The following is a 14459-nucleotide window of genomic DNA, read 5'->3' on the forward strand; positions in this document are numbered from 1 at the left end:
AGCCAAAACTGAATCAGGCTCCAGCTTCTCAAAGCCCACTTAAAGTAACCCTTGGTTACTGTGAACCTTTATTCTAGTTTATTTAGCAACCAATACGGATTTCCCAAAAGATTTTTGCCCTTGCGTTGTGACTTACATTTCCTATATCTTGAGCATAAATAAGTTTTTGAAGTACTTTCAAAGGGCAAATTTAAAGCCTCGATTTATTTTTAATCGCGGACCGGGATAGCGTTAACCGGCCTTCAAACAACTGGGCCCTGATGTTTAGTCCGTAAAGGGCATTTTTTAAACTTGGATATCAAAAAGGTACTGGAGTTGAGGTAGGGACTGCGAGTTCAAATTACCACTGGCTTTTTCTCCTGGCATGTCATATTCTAGAAATAATGAAGGAGAAGAATGAAATACCTTTATGTCCTCCTACATCATTTCCAGGTTGAATCTTATATGGTCCATCGTCATAAGTCATGCCAACCTTGGTCTTTATCTCGCCAGATACAACGTAACGAACCCAGAGGCCACTCCCGGAGGATTGTATGGTGGAGGGTACACTGCTACCACAGTACCTCCCAATAAGTGGTGCGTGTTCAGTTAGGCCGTTTCGGACTTCAACAAAGTCCTTAGTACAGGTGGGGTCGCTTCTTGAAAAATCGAAATTCGTGAACTTCAGAGTCACGGTACCGGAATCCTTGGATGAAGTGACAAACCAATGACAGTCTTTTTTGCTTGGTGGATTTGATTCACCGTTCATACGAGCGCCGGAAGATGTACAATTAGTAACATCAAGTGCTGATTCTGTGGAAAGGGTTACATCAATCAACAATAAGCGACATAAGGTGGAGAGACATTATTTTTGTCCACCCACATAGTGCGCGGACAGGACCAAACTGCGAGGAGTCCCAATATAATATAATGCTGGACAATGCCGTACCACTCGATATGGTATGCTGTTGACAGGATGACATCAATTAACAATAAGCGACAAAAGGGTTGAGATACTTACCTTGGTTTGGAATGTTGAGGACAAGTTCCTCCCAACCCCCCAAGCCTACCATCTAATTCTCTCCCCCTAACAATGTTGCTGATGCCATTTTTATGTCTCCAATACTTTATTTTCCGTTTCCAACATTGAATGGGGGAGGGGGAAATGCAAATGGAAAATCTAACGTTAAGATGAAATTTTCATAACCGTGGTCTTTCCGGTACAGTGCCTCAACCACTGTTGTCGCTTAGTGGAGTATTCAAGAGGTAATAGCATCAATTCTGGACTATATAAAACTAAACTCCCACGGATATATCATTACAAGAATGTTAACGATATTATATTTAAATGTTTCAAGGAACCTCTTACACGAAGAAGCATCTTGCACTCTGGTATCCATGGAAACAAAGGGAAATATTACAACGAGAGGTCATTCTTCATTACAAAAGTATTTAGGAAAATTTGAATCAATACAGGGTTTGTGATAATTCAGTATGAAAAATCGTCCTTGAAATATATAAAATGTCCACTGATACAGCCAGCAAGTGAAACCGGAAACGATATCATCTGAATGATATCTATGTTGGCTTATTTTGACGTAACAGATAAAATTCCATTACATTTTTCGACGATGGGATTAGTCCTTGAGTTCAATATTTGTTTCCAGTTATATGGTGTACGTATCATAATAAAGAGAACAGATTCGTGAAAAACAAAACGAGAACGAAATTGCCCCCACTTGACATACCTGCCAGACAACCGTACAATTCTGCACGCATGGAAACAAGGTTGTGTTTTGTTATGGGCCAAATACGGATAACACTCGACCTAATGGCATTCCCTAAAGTGTGAGACACTAATGACGGCCCATCTTTATTACCATGAAATATCTGAAAAAACAAAAATAAAGAGAGTGGAAGATTTCACTGCAATCTCTCTTTTCTTTGTTCGAGGGAGGTTACAAAAGATTACACGATCACTTATTCTAATAAAAAATTGATGCCCTTGGTGTCGTATTTCAAAATATTGAAATGTATTTTGAAAAAACGTTAGTAGTTGAAAATCGTTGGAAAGCGCTATCGACTGGAAGGCGTTAATGAAAAGCAAGTAATCACAGACGTGAGTTATAAATTCACGTAAAGCTAAAATTAATCACAAAACAGTGAAAGGCAAGAATAGCATTTGCTGGAATAAATTAGTAATAATTGAGCAATAATGAAGTAATAAGCATCTTGAAGACCCTAAGGGTCCAACTTGAACTTCACTCTCAATTTCCATTCCAATTTCTTAGTCAAACGGCCTTTCCAATACTAATAATTAAATGGCAGTCAAAAGATGTCTTTGGCGAGAAGAGAAAATGTGATAAAAGTTGCACTAAACTGTACATCTTCTGAGGAGAGACAAAATTGCCTTTTCCTTCGAGAATTCTCCAAGCGAAAAAAGTATTAAAGTTTTAAGAAAAGTAAGGTTTTCATAACAGGAGTGGTCGGTTGCGAGGGCGAAATTTCAACCACGCGTTTCACCGAACGAGGGTCACATATCCCGTGCCAAATCGTGTTAAGTTTCTTACCCAATTAAAGCACACTTTTTTGTCAGGTGAACAATATAACGGGTAGATTTAACAACATTTGCATTTAAAACTTTGAATAAACTATAATTTAAATCAGTTGCTAATTTTATTCTGCAACATGGTAATCACGCAGCCAACGCAAAACCATCCACATCACTTAAAATTCACACATAAACAGCGCAAAAAAACAACATCATCTCTTTCATAAACTTTCAGATTAAAACAAGAACATTTTTAGCATCATGTCGCGCTTAATTCAAACTTTTCCATAATCCCATAAATTCTCAAAATGACCTTCAGTTTGTGTGGGGTGCTTATGGACGTTGTTCGGGCAACATTTGCGGCTGAGCATTCCGAGCCATACTGACATCATTTTGTAACATGGAAGCATTCAGTTACTTAGAAGTCAAAGTCCAAAGCATTAAAACGTAAAAGGTATTCACCTTGGTATTCCACTGGACTTCTGATGTCGCCACACGATGAGGTATTGAATAGTTACGCCAAATTCCCTCGCCATTTTTCCAAGACAATCGATACGTCTCTACCCATTGTTCAACTTTCCCTCCATAGCCTTTCGTAGCAATGCCCGTTACGATGAAATGGTCTTTAAGATTAACTTGAAGCCACGGGGACAGGTCTTCAGCATCAGCAGTCCATCCATGGGGCAATTGACTCAAACTGGGTGCGGTGCTATCTGAACCAGATTTTTGTTGATCGTCCCCCCGAACCGACGATGCCGTCAGTACGCCTTTCATGTTTTGGTTTTGTAATCCCAATGCTTCTTGACAGTCATCTGATAAAAAAACGGTTCGTGATATTGAATTCAGAGAAACTACAAGATAAGTAATGGATTTTATGTGTCCGTAGTGCCTGTGACAAACGAAAAAGACAGTTATGCTGAAAGGGGACCCCAATTGTGGTGTATAACAAAGATACGTACCAAGTGGACATCCATACAATTCCATTCGAAGGCCGACGTTTTCTTTCCATGCAATTGGTCGGATGGTCATCTGTTTTGTTATGAACGGCTCTCTCAATGCATGATGTACTACACTAGTGTGATCCCTGTTGCCATCAAATACCTGGAAATTGGAAAGAGGACACAATTTCCATTTGCATGCAAGTTATAGAAATCTACTAATAATTACGCAAGTTCACCCGTCGAGTTGTCGACTCAAAGGAGCAACCAATCCCAAGTCTCTTCCCTCATTGTTTTATCACCATTTCAATTCTAATACTTTGCAAACTCCTTTTCTTAAGAATAACTATGTCTTACTTTGAATACATTCCCTTTTATATAACTTTGGGGCCGGGGAGCCTGAAAACGTTGTTAACATGTTTTTAAAGTTCGACTACAAACTGAATTGTTCTTCAGTGTATCGTACAAAAAGAAAACCACATTGGTAATGTTAAAAAACTTCCCTAAGTATTTGAGTCAAGTGTCCTGCTAGACTACAGTTTTACATTTCTTTAACTTTTATTTATACTACTCACAAAAACAAAAACAAAAAACAAAAGAGCAAAATAAAGACGTTCTTAGTGAGTCTCAGCCTGGATATGTTCTTGTTATGTCAAACAGCATGCATAGCGCGCCTCCGCTCAGGTTTCGTGGTCCACGAAACCTCCACTGACCGTCGAATTGAATCCGTCGCAAACGGGGGCATATTGTTCGAATTTAATGCTGGATTAGTATTATATTAATGGCGTTATTACTCCTTTAGCCTTGAATGTACAAGTAAATGTTATTGATAATCGGTACTTTTGTTGACTTAATCGTTATTGATATATCGGCCGCGAATTCGCCATGTTAACGGTGTCTTATAAAGCTTATGTCGGGGTCAAACCTTCCTGGTATTGACCGCAAAATGAGCAAGCTGTTTGTGTACGTGATTCGCTAGCAACAGTTGCAGCAGAGTCTTTTAAACAACTAATTTGCCACAAATTGTAAAGCATCGAACAAAATAATAGTATTTCTTCTTCAAATTGTCATTAAAAAAAAGCAAACGTCCAACCCTTTTTACAAGAACGAAGAATCAAAGATAACAAATGCACTTTATCGATGCTGAAGGTGTAAAGTGCAGGTTGCAGGGTTGCAGGTCATTGTTTTAACAAACCTGAAACAACCCAAAACTTTACAAAAATGCTAATCTTGGGCTTAAATTTTTTTTTTTAGGCCTAATGTTAGCATTAGTAAAAGTTTGGGTTGTTTCGGCTATGGTAAAACAATGACCTGCAACGTGCAACCTGAAGTTTACACCCTCCGTTATCGATGTCTGGTTTACATTTGAATTGCTGTCGCGAAGCGGACCCGATTATCTTTGATATATTAGTGCTAGAGCTGCGCTTTGCTTTATTTCTTGGAAATATACATTTCTATTCTTCAAGCCAATTACTCTTCCGTTCGCTTGTAGGAAAGTATAATTAAAATAATAATAATAATAATATATTCATTTCTAGTGTGCATCTCAACATGACTATGATCAGATGCGCATTTTTAAGTTATAAATACGAGAAAGGACACAAATTGTCACTTATTTTCTCTCTCTCTCTAGCAGAATAAAAACATGAACAAATGTGCGCAAAGCATGCCGTTCGACAGCGAGTCTTAAAAATTTTGGTTAATCGCAGCCTGAACGTTCTTTCAAAAACGGTTCTTATAAAAAAAAAGTGTACTCTGTTGGCAGCTAATTGTACTGAAGGGCCACTAATACCTTAACTTTGCCGTCTTCTTGATAGTAGACTTCACCGGCCCTAATGTCAAGCCAGACAACAAAATAACTTTCCACCCATTCATTAAAAACCATGTTGCCATGTCCTTGAGTTGCGATACCATTGATCACGTAGTCCACATCAAAAGAGACCTTGAGCCACGGGTTCTCATCTTGCACATCTGCACTCCATCCCTGCGGCCACCTTTGACTGTTAAGCCTTGCATTGTGTGCACCAAACGAATTTATACCCCGCCAAGAGGAAGAAGCAGACAGCTGGGCATCTTTGATTTCACCACTCTCAATTCCAACTGCTTCCCCGCATTTTTCTAGAAAGATTAAAATCATTACAATCTTCAAGTTTTGGTTAACTTACATTCAAAGTGGATTTTAAGAGAGGTAATCGTTTCCTTTTTTCTGAGGTATTACTTGAACTTCGGCCTTTTCATTTTTCTGCAATTTGGAACCGTCACTTGCTCATGGTCTTGTGTTGAACTTTGGAGAAAGCCCGATCATTGCAAATCCTTTAAATCTGCTCTGTTCTGCGCATTAGGTGTGCATATTAGTTGTTCCATCAGTAATTCGGGAATTTTTTCACGTACAAAAAAGACTAGATAATTAACAATTATTCCATAAGCGCGCGTTGGATACGAGATGGTAAATAGCCAACGAGGCGCGTAGCACCGAGTTGGCTATAACCAGTCTCATATCCAACAAGCGCGAATGGAATAATTGTTTTATTAAATTCCTTCAACTCCAAAAATTTGGAAGTACGAAATACGAGCGGAAAAAGCGAGCAGATCCGAGCGAAATCGAAAAAAACTTGATGAGAACTGATGCGATGTTGTGTAATACCTTGTTGTCAGACAGACGCAGGCTCATCACAAAACATTTCTTGCCTTTTCGCGTTCTTCTAAACGCCGGGATTGATCCAAACTTTCCACAGAAAAAGTTTTTTAGCTCCTTTTTGGCTTTATTCAAAGAGTAATTTCGCATTCCAGCGAAAATATTTTTAGTTTCGCAACGCTTAAAGTGCACCTGTGATCAAAAAAACCACTTCCTTTTTTCCTTCAGATTTTGAAAGTGTGTTTGCTTAACACCTGACTGGCAAAATTTTGAGCTTTGATTTTTATCCAAAGGCCGCTTACTTTGAGTGTAAGTTTTGGATTTCACGGTCCGCCATTACTCACGTTGAAAACTGACCGATTGGACCTTAGTCGGTTGGATCCAGGAAAAAGTGACGTCAGAGGCTCACTAGCTTAAAATTTCAGCGTGTGATCGCAGCTTATTATATATGCAAAGCGTGAGTTTAAAAGTCTGAAAGCCCAAAACCCCCGTGCTGCATATTAATTCTGCGGCGTACACACGTATTGCATTCTTAAACTAGTGAGCCTTTGACGTCATTTTCTCCTCGATCCAGCTCTCTCAAGAACATAATGTTAGTAATGGCCGACCATTAAATAGGAAAATTCCAGTTAAAATAAAGAGGTGTCTTTTTGAAATCAAGGTTTAAAACGTGGGTCACTTAGTGTTTTGTTAACATAGTTTTGAAATCCAAAGAAAAATATGAATTGATTTTTTGGTCACAGGGGCACTTTAACGCAATCATTTATCACATAAAGTCAAACCAAGGTATATGAGCTGATAACCGAGATTGAGTAAACCAATCAGAGCACGCGAAATGCATTATCCGAGGTTGAGAATTTAATAATCACTTTTATTAAATTCCCAACCTCGGATTATGCAATTCTCGTGCTCTGATTGGTTCACTCAATCTCGGTTATCAGCTCATATACCTTATTTTGACCTTATATGGTAAATGATTGCGCTTAGCGTTGCTAAACTAAACCTTTTTACAGACTTAACTGATCAGAGTGTAATGTGAAGTGCTAAGTTTCTACCCCATATGAACCATGTGAGCATTAGCCCTACTTATGGATATGGCCCAATCAAGGACAGAGAAAAACTCTGACCAGGGTGGGAATTAAACCGACGACCTTCGGGTTAGATCACCGCTGCTCTACCGACTGAACTACAAGGTCAGACAGGAACAGGCAGCGGGAACTGATGATGTTAAGTCACGGCAATGAACATATACAAGTACAAGGAGGGATTACGTTTTTGCAAACATTGGCCGTGTAGCACTTATCTTTCAACAGTCTTGACTGATTAGAGTGTAATGTGAAGTGCTAAGTTTCTACCCCATATGAGCCAGAAAGCGAAATTTCTCCTGGTATAAAGCAAAAAAAAAACGTTTTTGTGGAAAGCTTGGATCAATTTCGAAGCTTAGATGTACGCAAAAAAGTAAGAAATGTTTTTGTGATGAGCTTGCGTCTGTCTGACCACTAGGTATTACACAACAGCGCATCTTCATCAAGTTTTTTCGATTTCGCTAGGATTTTCTCCCCTTTTTCGCTCGTGTTTCGTACTTCCAAACTTTTGGAGTTTAAGGAATTTAATAAAACAATTATTCCATTCGCCGCGCTTGTTGGATATGAGACCAACAAACTCGGTTGGATATGAGACCAACCAACTCGGTTGGATATGAGACCAACCAACTCGGCCCTACGCGCCTCGTTGGCTATTTACCATCTCATATCCATTCAACGCGCACTCATGGAATAATTATACTTGATGAAAGAAAGTTTTGGGATATCGTACCTTTTGAATGAACTGAATCCAGAATAATAGGTGTGGTGACACGATGACCATGGTCAATATCATTTCCCATGGTGGATCATTCCGCGGTGAATTACACTTGGATTTGAAATATACATGGATTATTGACCAAGCGTGAGGTCAAGATGGCTGGATATTGGCCAAGTTTTGCGTTTTTTTTGTTTTTTTCGGCGTGTTTATGGACCGACTTCGTCTCGGTCCATGAACACGCCAAAATAGAACGAAGCCAATATCCAACCACCGTGGCCTCACACCTGGTCAATGAAAGGTCTATAGACCGTATTCGTAAATGGCGGCTAGGTAATTATTTTTTTGTCCTTGTGCTAATCATCCTAACTAGCCTCGTAAACACGAGGAAAATTCCAAAGAATTTTTGTTCCAAAGTGAGGCTAGTTAGGATGATTAGCACAAAGACAAAAGAATAATTTCTTGACCGCCATTTATGAATACGGTCTATTATATGGGATAAAACACCAAAAAATGATCTTTGATCTTGCGGGACCAAGCGTGAAATCCCGAGCGGGCAAGATAGCTCCATCTTGCCCACTCGGGTAGCCAATCACAGCGCGAGACTTGGTTCATCTTGCCCGCTCACGGAGCTAGTCTTTAATTAAAGAAGCGAATCCTTCATTTTCTTGAAAAGCCCATTTTCGATACATTAAAATTTAGTCCTAAACAAAAACCAAGGATTTGTATGAGTCTGTTCCCCAGAGCCTCGAAATGATGCCTTTTGTTTTGGACTGAATATCGAATACTTGTGGTGTGTTTTTAACCAGCTAATAGGATCGTTTGTGTTCCCTCACCGAGCGTTGTGAGACCTTTGTAGTCAATCTAAAATAAAACATGTTTTATCGCTATGTTATGAAAGAATTGGTTCATTGTTTTAGTTGTGCATATTGGCTGCGCCTCGAGCAACTCTTTCGCTCCTCTCTTGCTCTCCAAATTTCCCGCGCGCATCCGTAACTTGATATACGCACCCTAAGCATGAACCAATTCTTATTTAACCAGTGGTTACATGTGATTTGTGATTTGTCAAGGCAAAAATCTGTCACACAATTTAGCCCCCGAGGGAGGGGGGAAGGGGGGACTCAAATATGAAAGGGCCGGGGATGCTCGTCGTCTCTCAACTTGCAATCCTTCTTGTTTTCTTTTGCTGATGAGGAAATACTGTCGATACAGCATCTCGTTTTCTGCCGGGCCATAGATTGAGGTTACAGCAACTTTTGAAGCACTCCTTCTGAAAGTGCTCAAAAAACAAATGTGGCACTGGCTAAGTTTGGGCAAATTTGCCCTTTTAATACCCACTAGCCTCTCCAGAGTTAAGAAGCGGCTTATTTTTTAAGGGCAGTCGATGGATACTTATCCCTCTTTTGGAATCTCTGACCGTTCTGTTTGAACAACCAACTACAGCACACACGACCATTTTGGAGTTGAACTAGACTTCTGAACTTTTGAAATTCTCGCGTTTTCCCTATGGGCGCGGTGACGTCATGCTATGCGCCCAAGCCCTCAACATGGGTTCCAAAATGGTGGACGTTCAAATTGTTCTGGTACGGAGCTTTTTGCTGTTACAATCAGGTTAAATGGTAAGATCACATCCTAAAACATAGTGATTTGATTACAACGTATCATGTGCTTTCGTAAGAACAACTTTTTAAAAATTGTGTTTTCGCCTTCCGTTCTCGTTTTAAGGTGCTGCTTAAAGGGCGAACTCGGGTGGTAATACACCTATCGATGTAAAAATCCCGCGGGGGGGAGTCGAGTGCGGGCAATAAGCGGGGATTTGATGCCTGAGACTATCCCACCTGTCGGGCTTTTGATCGCGAAGCGACCCCGGGCTCGGGACATTTGACTTTGACCAAAAAAAGTCTGGTATCAATTCAAACGCGGTTACTAAGTCAGTCCCTAGGTCACACTTCTGTTGGAGTTATTTGTTTTCGTCGCCATAATCCAATAATTTAAACTGTGATCTAACGCCGATTTTAAACGTCACATTTTACATGTGCCGAATATAATGCAAATGAGAAAAATCTATTGTTTTCGCTCATTTGCATTAGATTCGGCACATGTCAAATGCGACGTTTAAAACGGGGCCTAAGCAGATATCGTCTATTTCGAGGAAGTTGTTATCCTTAAGTTCCCATCTGATTGACATCGAATTCCACCACAAGGTCAGAGTATTTTATGGGTCACTTATTCGACCTGTTTCGACATGCTGAACATATAAATCATGAACATACCCTGTTTCAAATGTTCTTTTATTTGTTTTATAGAGTATTATAGTATTGTTTGTTGACATTCTTTTCCCCAGGGTGGAGCTTTTTTTGACCCTTTTGATTGACGTTAGTTTCCCACCCTCGGGAATTTTATTAAAATTCTTTGAGAATTGTCAAATCCCCGTCCCTTGTCCGCACTCCTGCCCCCTCCCTGCGGCATTTACATTGACAGGTGCATAACTAACACCCAAGGCACTCTTGTAAACGTGAATTTGATAGTTTGAGTTTAAGATAATTAACTTACTCGGAGGGTGAGGAACGGGTCCAATGACATTCAGATCGTCCACATCACCAGATTCGGTCTCCATTGGTTTTATTGCTTGTGCCATGGTCATCCAAGTGGCTTCAAAACCTATTCTTCCAGTACCATCTGAGTGATACTTCAACCACATTTTTTCCTGGGAGCCAATAACTACCATTGGTGCAGATTTACAGTATCGTCCCAACAGATTGGAGGACTCCAATCCACCATCCCTTAGTTCCACATACTCTACATTACAATTGTCATCACTGTCCAGATCAAATTCATTAAAACCAAAGGCAATTCTGTTTCCTTCGTATACTGAGATAACCCACTCGCAATCAACAGCCTCGAAGGATGGGTTCGGGTAATATGGCGAGAAAATATCACCGCTTGGCTTGGTGTAATTTCCCCCGCACCCTGACGAAAGAAGAAAAATGATCAGTTAACAAAACCAGGGCATGCCTCTAACACTTAACTTTAGGCAAGAGCTTTAATAATAATTCATATTAAGGACGGTGCCTTCTAATTCATAAGTGTTTTCGCCTGGCTTATAAATATGCGGAAAAGCAAATCTTAATCGAAGTGTTATTGAAATCCCAAAAGAATTTTTTTCAAAGACAATTTATCAACTATATTTGTAAAAAGCTTTAGAATACAGAGCAATGTACGGAGTTCTTTCAAAATTGAGGCTAAATTATATCTGAAAAATACATAGCTACTTCCAATTTTCTTTTTAGATACCAAAAGCACTTGTCATGTTCTGCTTTCTTCGCATAGTTTTAATTCGCACAAAAAAATCCCTGCATTAGCAAGAACGTATGCGCAATAACAATAGTAGACACAGTCCTTAACATACTAAGCTTAAGCAATAGAGGATGTGTTCCGTGTTTCCATAGACTCATCTTAACGCGAGGTTATGAGGTTATGCGTCTCGGGTTTGCATAACTGCCGAGAATTCTCCCAACTTCCCCGAGTGTTTAGATGAGGCTATAGAAACACGACAAAAAGTCGTCTCTTGCTTTTATAAAATATTCCTCAAAGATAATTCGACAAATGAAGGAAAATGCTGTTTTTTTACTTCTTGATTGCAAAGGATTTTCTTGATACATGCTCATATTTCCTACCAGCCAATAAAAACGCGCGTCTAACAATACCTAACCAATCAAAATTCGTGTGATGTCACAGCCGTGTTTCCATACTCTCATCTAAACATAGCTATTGACAAATGAGAGTGCGCGTACTATCCTAATTATGTTATAAATAATTAATGGTTTATCGAAAACCAAAACTAAAAGAGAATGTGTTGGTCATGATAGTATATCAAATTATCAGTCACTTGTAAAATCACGAAATACCAGGGCTAGGGATGCAAGTAGGAATTTTAGATGTTTTTGACCCCTTTAAGTGCCACTGTTACTAGAAAATCAATTCTTATATTTCTTTGGATTTCAATACTATGTTAACTAAACGCTAAGCGACCAAAGTTTTTAAGCCTTGATTTCAAAAAGACAACTGTATATTTTAACTGGAATTTTCCTGTTTAATGGTCCGCCATTACTAGTTTTATTATTACTATTATTATTATTATTATTATTATTACTATTATTATTATTATTACTATTATTGTTATTGTTATTGTTATTATTATTATTATTATTTTTATTATGCTCCACGTTCTTAGAAATGATGAATGATATTGGAATTGACAAAAAGCAACAACATTATGAAAAATGATAAATCTAGCCATTTGAGCGACATATTTTATCTTCTGTCGTAGAAATAAGATTCGGAATAGCCCAAACTTAATAAAACTTTAATTTTTTTTTATTTGATTCATTAGTAAATACAGCAGTATACAAGTATATCACTCAATTTCAAGTAACCAGTTGTTAATTGCCTATACGTAGAGAGAATTACAACTGTATTCGAAGACAGATAAAGTTTCCATTATTATTATTACTAGTTATAGCTGTCGCTAAAGTGCCAACGAGCCAAGCTTGCGTGATCGGGCGGCTGCAAACATCACGCGGCGTACTCGTGCTTAACTCTCATTGGTTATCGCTACGGTCAACATTTCATCGCTTTGGTCTACATTACAGCTTTTGGTCTACATTACACTCAAATTTGAAGCGCTTCTGAGATTTCGTCCGCCTAAAAATCTTCTCGCGGCTCTATAAGCTGCCGCCTCGCCAGGCCTTCTGTCTTCAGAAGGCCTGACTCGTTGGCAATTATTATTATTATTATTATTATTATTATTATTATTATTATTATTATTATTATTATTATTATTATTATTATTATTATTATTCACGTCTCATTTATTTACATCAAACAGTTTAAGTTATTACTGCGCTGGCTTGCAAGTAACAAAAAGCCAATCGCAGCAAGCCAGACTGTAAACAGAATAGTTTAGACGGAGCTCGGAAATGTCGTGCGTACTAGCTTAAGCTCTCGTGAGCATCATTGAATATAATTACTAACTTTAAGATCTTGAGGGAGCTGGATCGAGGAGAAAATGACGTCAAAGGCTTTACATTAATATGCAGCACGGGAGTTTTGGGCTTTCAGACTTTTAAACTCGCGTTTGCATGTAAAATTTTAAGCCAGTGGGCCTTTTCCCTGGACTCCAAGCGGGCAACCCTCTGAGGTTTAATTGGTCAGTTTTGAATGTGAGTAATGGCGGGCCGTGAAATCCAAAACTTACACTCAAAGTAAACGGCCTTTGGATAAAAGTCAAAGCTCAAAATTTTTGCCAGTGAGGTGTTAAGCAAACACACTTTCAAAAACTGAAGAAAAAAAGGAAGTGATTTTTTTTGTCACAGGGGCACATTAAAAAGACAAATTATACTGTATAGTGATATTCACTGTTTATAAACAAGTGTTTTGATGTTAAATGTTGCCAACCACAGAACAAAACAACCTTTGTTTCGACAGCCAATAGATCTCTGGTTGACACATTAAATGACAATAGGTGACGTAACGGTGAGTATCGCTATAGATTTTAAAGATAAGCAAGACGTTGCATTGAGATTAATGCCTTCATTGGTAGAGACATTTTTCGAACATTGCTTTCAGTATAAGTTGTAATTTGATCATTTCATGTGAAACCCTATAGACGCAGGGGTATTTTTATTATTTCTGTGACTTCCAAATTGTTAAAGTGTAGATGCTTACGTTGCGGTCATTTGTATGCTACCATGTGCCTTTCAGTAAAATAGTATAAAGTTGATCCACCATTTTGTTTACGGTGTTGTCTCCTTCTAGTTGTTAACCAAGGAACATAACAGAAACCTTCAAGTTAACATTTTTTCATCCGGCGAATCGAGGTGGGAATGAATATAACGACATCAGGGCTTCTTACACCAAAAAGACGGATTAGTGTGGCTGCTCAATGATGGACATTTACAATATTTTTTTTGCGACGGCAAATCAGGACTTGCGATAAATTTCCATCAGTTCTACTGCAGTTCATAGTCAATCTTCTAGCAACCAGTGCCTGACCAACGAAGACGGTTTATGTTCGAGCTAAAAGTTTTTCCCAAGGAATACAAGTTTTGGTGTACCCTGTGGAATGGTAAAAGTGTATCCGTATTATTCTATTGAAGTGTCTCTGGAAATTTGACCCCAACTATACTTCCTGCGCATGGCCATATAAAATAATTGGGAAAATGTAGCCATAAAATGCATGTTTTATGAAATACAATGAGCCGGAGTAAACTTACTCGTAGGGACTACTTCATTGGATGGAACTTTGGACGACGGTATGCTAGGTGTTGGCTTTTCAATAAGACCAGGTAGAGCTGACCAGTAAGCTTCGAATCCCTTCTTTGTCTTGGAAGAGTCCGACTTAAACAAAACCGTCAAGATATTGGACTTTGACTCCACAACATCTTTGCTTCCGTTTCCACAGAATTTTCCAAGGGCGGTCGGAGAAGATGGAAGTCCGTCCATAACAAATACGAAATCGTACTGACAGCTTCTACTGTTCTCCAGTAGAAAATCA

The 14459-nt window shown here is 38.9% G+C and overlaps 1 protein-coding gene across 4 annotated transcripts in view; it reads right to left on the minus strand.

The window, feature by feature from the left end:
* The window catches only part of LOC137967987 (cubilin-like), a 39784-nt gene that overhangs the window by 7079 nt on the left and 18246 nt on the right, over nt 1-14459 (minus strand). For all 4 annotated transcript variants that reach the window (XM_068814602.1, XM_068814600.1, XM_068814601.1 and 1 more), the window contains exons 6-12: nt 14179-14459; nt 10457-10873; nt 5261-5586; nt 3490-3631; nt 2993-3342; nt 1728-1869; nt 406-792 (exon numbers count right to left, since the gene is read on the minus strand). The exon at nt 14179-14459 is cut by the window's right edge and continues 133 nt beyond it. In XM_068814602.1, coding sequence (XP_068670703.1) covers nt 406-792; nt 1728-1869; nt 2993-3342; nt 3490-3631; nt 5261-5586; nt 10457-10873; nt 14179-14459 — 2045 coding nt within the window. The remainder of the gene's footprint in view (nt 1-405; nt 793-1727; nt 1870-2992; nt 3343-3489; nt 3632-5260; nt 5587-10456; nt 10874-14178) is intronic.

Source organism: Montipora foliosa, chromosome 8 (assembly GCF_036669935.1).
Source record: "Montipora foliosa isolate CH-2021 chromosome 8, ASM3666993v2, whole genome shotgun sequence".
Taxonomy (NCBI): Eukaryota; Metazoa; Cnidaria; class Anthozoa; order Scleractinia; family Acroporidae; genus Montipora; species Montipora foliosa.